Here is a 6289-nt window from a genome sequence, read left to right on the forward strand (position 1 = left end):
GAGAGCAGGTTCTTCACTTCCAACCTTTGGTGGGCTGACTCGGCGCTCCTCAAAGACTTGTGATAAGCCATTCTTGAAATCGCATACTGCTCCCATGTCTCCAGTGTTTGGCTCGTTTTGGCGCTTTGCAGATTTTGGAGTAATTGACCCCTCAGCTCTTGATGGTAGGGGCTGAACCATGGGGTCTTGAGTCCTCCTCTCCTCCTCTGCACTGAGAAGGACTCTTTAAATGTTTGTAAAATGCCTTGGGCCACTGCAACTGGATTGGTCATGATCCCGGTGTTGATGGATAGCTGCAGGGCCTCAAGTTGTGCCGCGCACCTCTTCACATTGACCACGCACCTCCCATTTTGAGTTAGGCCCAGATGATGGAAATTTCTGGGCATATTGAAGGTGACTGAAATTGGGAGGTGATCAGAAACGGCTAATGGAAGGGCGAGACTAGCCAGAGATGGAATATTTTCTGATAAAAAAAAATATGGTCAAGTACAGAGGAGTAGGTGTATGTTGGGCCTCCCGGGTTGGGGGCGCGGAGTGATTCTCCATTGGCTCAGGATCTGGGCAAGCTTGGAGAATTCACTCAAGTCAGGGAAGATGTTGAAGTCACCACCAATGATGACCTTCTCTGGATTTTTCACCTTCTGAAGGTGGAACCTGAGGTCCGATACGAGATCATCTTATTCCGTGGTTGGTTGATAGTCATCGCCAATGATGGTGAAGCCTTGGGCGTCCACGGCTGTGATAAGGAGAGGATGAGAGAAGGTTGGGCTCAAAGCGTTTGGTAATATGAAGCTCCAACCCACCGTTGGGCCGACCAATCCCAGCAGGCTTCCTGGCATGGACCACGAAGCTCTGTTTGCCAGGAAAGCAACTCTCGTGTTTCTCCTCGGTGACCCACGTCTCGGATAAGCAGGTGAAGGCGTGTCCTCGCATCTTGTAGAGACACCGTCCAGCTCCAGGCACTCGCAGCATATTCGCCCGTCCATGGCAGCTCAGGAAGCAGGCCGGCACCGGTTAATTCCCTCCTCTCCGCTTGTTCTGCTGTTGACGCCGATGCTGATTCCTCGCGATACCAACTTGTTCAATAAGACCATAGAAAACCATTTATGAAGTTATCTATGAATAAGACCTAGTAAAGAGAGATCACTATGGCCATTCAGGGGGGGAAAATGAAGGAATGAGTAGACACCTTACGCTGCACGAACAATGTTTGACGTTCTGCGCTTCAGAGGGCGCTTTGTCAGTCAACCTCTAACAAACAAAGGGCCGATTGGGCCGATTCCTTTTTCTTGAATTATAATGCGTTTGTATTATTTTTGGCTAATTCTATTAAAATCTTATTTATAAATAGTGCCTCGGGTCACATAACGCCCGAAAATGAAATTGCGTTCAAGGCAAGGCAAGAGCAGTTTATTTAGCAATCTATCGTGCCTCTTCCCGTTTTCTTTGGGCTCTGTGACGTTGCAAATAAGGGCCCTTATGATTGGGAAGAGGAAGAGGGTTTGAGAGCTAGAAGCCGACATCTTGAAAAAGACGTGTGCCGGGGAGGATGAAGAACTGGAAGGGAAGGTGCACTGAACGGGGCATATCACAAAATTATATCATATCACAATCAGTGTTCGTAGGCGTGACCCCACTCACTGGTATCACAGTCGGTACTGTGGCATCAACTTAAAACCACTAAAAACTAATATTCAAGTCGGAGGAGTGAAAAAGCACGTCCGCCATTCAAGGCGTCAGCTGATTAATGATTAGTGACTACATTTAGACAGAGTAAAGCGATTAGATGCATAAGGTGCAAAGGGCTGAAACAACAAAAACTTACATATGATTCTCATACACGTGTTTAAACACTTTTTTGGTATTGGTCCACGTGTTATTCCAGTCCTCCAAAACAGGTAAACCAATGCTCGGTAAGAAGGAATCTACAACAAAACGTAGCGCTTCTTTTCTGCTCTTGATAAGCAATTCACTTGTGAATACGATAGTTTGATTAGGAATAACAAGATCAAATCGAATCCGTAATATCAAAACTTATTCCAAGTCTTATTTTGAAGCTTTGGGGTTCCAAAACTTCAATAAGTTTAACCCAGAATGAAAATATTTCTTTCAATTTTCTCGCCTGGTTTTGGGCGAGATGTTGAGACCATTAGGACCTTCTATAGTAAGGCGACGAATGTTTCACGCGACTTGCAAGAAGCCCCAACTCTCTGGTGACTTTCATGTAAGGCATATGAAATTCAAATCAAGTTTTTTATCAATGAAAGTATTGAGTAAAAACGCCAAACCTTGCTTTACTTCTCTTAAGCAAGCGTCTCCATGCGACAGAGGACTCATTTGGTCATTTTCTGTTTATGGATTCCCACAATAGCCTGTACAGTTTGGAGGCGTAGGGTGTCCAGTACAGGGGCTTCAATCTCGCCCCAATACTTTTTTTAATTGCATGTACCAGAGACCTCACTCCTTGCTTCAGTTGATCAGATCGGATGACGAGGTTATAATTTGTCACTGTGATGAGACCCGGTCTTGAATCTCCCAAGTACCATCTACACTCTCGTATGGTTTAATGAGTGAAGTGGATTGACAGAGACTATGCCAGGCTTCGCTCATCATAGTTTATTTGTGACCAAAAATATATTTTATAATGTTACTAGAGTTAAGAAAGCTATAAATGAATAGGTCAGATGGTTAAGACACAGAAGTTACCAAATTACGGGAGACCATGATACGATCGAGATCAACATTTTGCACGCTTGTCCTGACACTTTCGTCGAAAAAAATGCACAAACGCTTCATTCGTCGTCTCCCACATTCGCTGGTAAAGTACACATCAATAGGGTGGCGTAAATTGCAAGTCTTCAGCTTGCTAACGTTACATTTTGATTAAGCAAAGATCACCAGAGAATTGGAGCTTCTTACTAGTCCAGAGTAATGCAAGTCACCTTACCAGAGAAGGTCTAAATGATCTCAACCTCTCGTCCAAACAGAGGCGAGAAAATTCCCAATGAAATAAGAATATCAAAATTCCAATATCATTCCATTACACACTAGCCTTAATTAAATTTTTAAAGTTTTGGAACCCCATGAATTCACAATATGACTTAGCGTAAGTTTTGTTTTTGAGAATCGGTGACCGGCGGTTTAAGACTTGGGCACCTAATACCACATACTTAAGGCCACTGACACTGAAAACCAAAAGAAATAAAAAAAACGCAAGGCCACATTCAAGATCAACATTTCTTCTTTGAATTCATGCAACACGACTTTCTGGTGTTACATCTTATAAGTAAATAATAGTATTGATTGAATGACATTTGCTACAGCTCTGATTTAGTACAGTTTTCCTTGTTTTCATGGTCAATGGCCACTTTGGCACCCAATCTTACTGCAATTATATTATACTTGCTTTGACGACTTCTTTTCCTGCGGTTTTCATGTTTGCAAGGCATCGATATTCAAAGTATGAGGGAATGGGGACGTTTAGGCAAGCTCTGGCAGGTTCGTTTGTTTGCTGGTACCAGAGTCAGGGATGCAAGTTTGGGGCCTCAAACGCGTTTTTGAGAAGCTGACCCTTCTTTCGCATTGCTATATGAGGAAAGGTCAGCTTCGTTAAAACCAGTTTGAAACGCCAATTTTGCATCACTGGCATTGGCAGGCAAGTTTGTTTGCTGGTACCAGCGCTTCCCTAAATATCCAAATAGATGCAGATTAAGCTCACGGTAGAACCACTACCAATCGCAGCACTTAAACAAACTCTGCTTTTAGCGTGCCCACCATTCTGCTAATGCATGTAGGTTCTTTTTCAGAAATGTCTGAAACTTTTGTCTAAAGGTGAAAGAACATTTGTTTCTAAATATTATTGGAATATGAATTATGAAGGGGGCTGGCTATATAATGAAGTTTTAATCTTCGCTTTTCTTTTGGTTGATATTTAGTAATCTTAAGCGGATGTTTAGCTATCACAGGTTGTATGGCTCAGTTTTCATTAAAATTGACCACAAAGCGAACAAACCATTCTAAGATAAATGAAAATTTCTTACCATTTTCTGAACTGATGAATATGAGTTTATTACATCGCCTTCCCCACGTGGCCTTGATATCCATGGCCATGGTTTTATGATTTTGGGGCTGAATCATGATCCAGCACAAGACTCGTACTTGACCTGATTCCTCTGCTTTGATTTCTTCATCTGCAAAATCTGTCGCATATTACAAATGTTACAACATCGTGCCTAATGGATAGTGTATGACCTAAATAAATGTTAACCGGGCCAAACTATCATATGGCACAGACCCCTCAAAAAGGTTAAGCTGGTGCTCAAAAAAATCGTAATCGATTATAGAAGAACAGAAAATACCGATTTTAAGGTATGAAACCAATCTCAATAAAAAAAAACTCGGATACTAATTACTAGACTTTAGGATTTTTTTGAGGTCTCATTGGCCCATGAAAAGATTTTTATGTATTCTAATTTCAACGAGACCTTGTATATTAAACTCACCTCAGGACGTGGATCATATAATTCAGCATCCAGGCTTTTCAAAAAATTGATAATTTTAAGCAAAGCCTGTATTTTGGAGGCAAAGGAGAAAATGAAGACTTTTCAAGATCAAGCCACACATCATTTGGTGTAAAACAGAAGCACTATCCTTAGAATGTTGTTAACCAGCTTTTAACTATGCTCTCAAGACTATAAAAAAACATGTTCCAAGCAGGGGTGTAGCTTTTTCCACCCATTTATGTGCACGAGATCTTTGAGGCACAAGGTATGCCTCAATTTCAAATGCACAAAGGCCCATCTCAGGGGCACGAGGAGGAAGAGACAGCAGTTGTCTCAACGTCATTGTCAAGTCTCTCAACAGACTTACTCCACCCCTTTCCTCTCTCCTTCCCTATTTCTCTCCCCTTGTTCCCCTCCCTCTCCTACAACCTCACCCTCAATTCCTTTAACCTCTCTTCTGCCCAAAATTTGTAGCCCTAAGCCCACCTCTGGTCGCCATGAGCCCCACGCATCTTTTAGATCGTATGCTCAGGTGGCGGTCAGAGTTCCTTCTCCCCTCTTCTTCTCCCCTTTTACCCTCTCCTCAAAGGTTCTCTTATCCTCCACCTAAGGTTAGTTTTGTCCAAAAACAGGATTTTTTAAGGTTAGAGAGCCTAGTCAAATATTTGATAGCTCTAGTCCATCGAAGGGCTATCTGCCCATAAAAGGGCTTTATTTGAATGTGAATTGTCTTATTTGCAAAAAAGATAGCACAAAGATCAAGGTTCTTGAGGAACTAGCTTTAGATAGGCAGGTCTCGTTCATTTCCATGACAAAAACCTGGCTTCGACCAAGGGTCTTAGATGAAGAGCTGGCCATGGTTGGTTTCAATTTAGTTCGATGTGATAGAGTAAGCCCTGACAATCTCATTTTTCCGCATTGGGGCGTATGTCTATATGTTAGAAATGACCTGCACACTAGTCATGTAAAAATGTCTAATGGAGAAGTAGAGGTCTTAGTTTGTCATCCTCAAGGTCTTGATTTGTCCATTGTGACAATATATAGGCCCCCCTCTTGTTCAGTAAGCTCGTTCTTGTCAGCTCTCAAATTCATAGGAAATGAGTTGGACCAGTCAGTTTGCTCAATGGTTTTCTTTGTAGGGGACTTCAATTTTCCGGCTAGCGTTGTAGAGTGGGAGGCTAGTCCAGATGGGTATATTCTCGTATCTAAATCGACGTCTCAGTCGTTTGAAAAGCAGGAGGAATTTGCGATCTTGCGCAATCTCTCTCACCATGTTGGTGTAGCCACCAGAGCGAATAGCGTTCTTGACTTGTTTTTTTCCAATGACCCTGATCTGATCCAGTATGTCCATGTGACACCTAGTAATCTGTCAGATCATCATGTTCTCGAGATAGGGTCGACCATTACTCAAAAGCCGACGTTCTCTAGAGTAAGACCGGCCAAAAAGGTCTGGCTAAGCTCAAATTCAAAGATGAACATTGGCCGTTGAATATAGAAAGGTTAGGGGAGCTTGATCTTATTTCAATGCTGAAAAAGGAATCGTCTATAGATGTAGCCTGAGGCAAAATGGTTCTAGTTTTTGAGGACGTCTGTTCCAGTCTAGCAATCTCTGAATGTGTGGCGCAAGGTGGGGCAGTGTCTAAAATTCCGAAGTATAGGAAGCAATTGTTTAAAAGGAGTTGCAAACTAGCAAAGAGGCTCCAGAGCACTTTGAATCCAGTAGTTGTGGCTAGCCTTCAAAGAAAGTTGGATTTAATCCAGGGTAGAATTAAGGCCTCCATTGAGAC

At 42.5% G+C, this 6289-nt stretch overlaps 2 protein-coding genes across 4 annotated transcripts in view; both read right to left on the reverse strand.

The window, feature by feature from the left end:
- LOC131881694 (glycoprotein-N-acetylgalactosamine 3-beta-galactosyltransferase 1-like) overlaps positions 1–6289 on the reverse strand; it is an 89973-nt gene that overhangs the window by 13456 nt on the left and 70228 nt on the right. The gene's annotated exons all lie outside the window — the stretch shown is intronic.
- The window catches only part of LOC131881696 (glycoprotein-N-acetylgalactosamine 3-beta-galactosyltransferase 1-like), a 48136-nt gene that overhangs the window by 2264 nt on the left and 39583 nt on the right, over positions 1–6289 (reverse strand). For 2 of the 3 annotated variants that reach the window (XM_059228638.1, XM_059228637.1), the window contains exons 2-3: positions 4041–4199; positions 1826–1925 (exon numbers count right to left, since the gene is read on the reverse strand). In XM_059228638.1, coding sequence (XP_059084621.1) covers positions 1826–1925; positions 4041–4199 — 259 coding nt within the window. The remainder of the gene's footprint in view (positions 1–1825; positions 1926–4040; positions 4200–6289) is intronic. The other variant, XM_059228639.1, reaches the window with a different exon arrangement.

This window comes from Tigriopus californicus, chromosome 6, assembly GCF_007210705.1.
Source record: "Tigriopus californicus strain San Diego chromosome 6, Tcal_SD_v2.1, whole genome shotgun sequence".
NCBI classification, from domain to species: Eukaryota; Metazoa; Arthropoda; class Copepoda; order Harpacticoida; family Harpacticidae; genus Tigriopus; species Tigriopus californicus.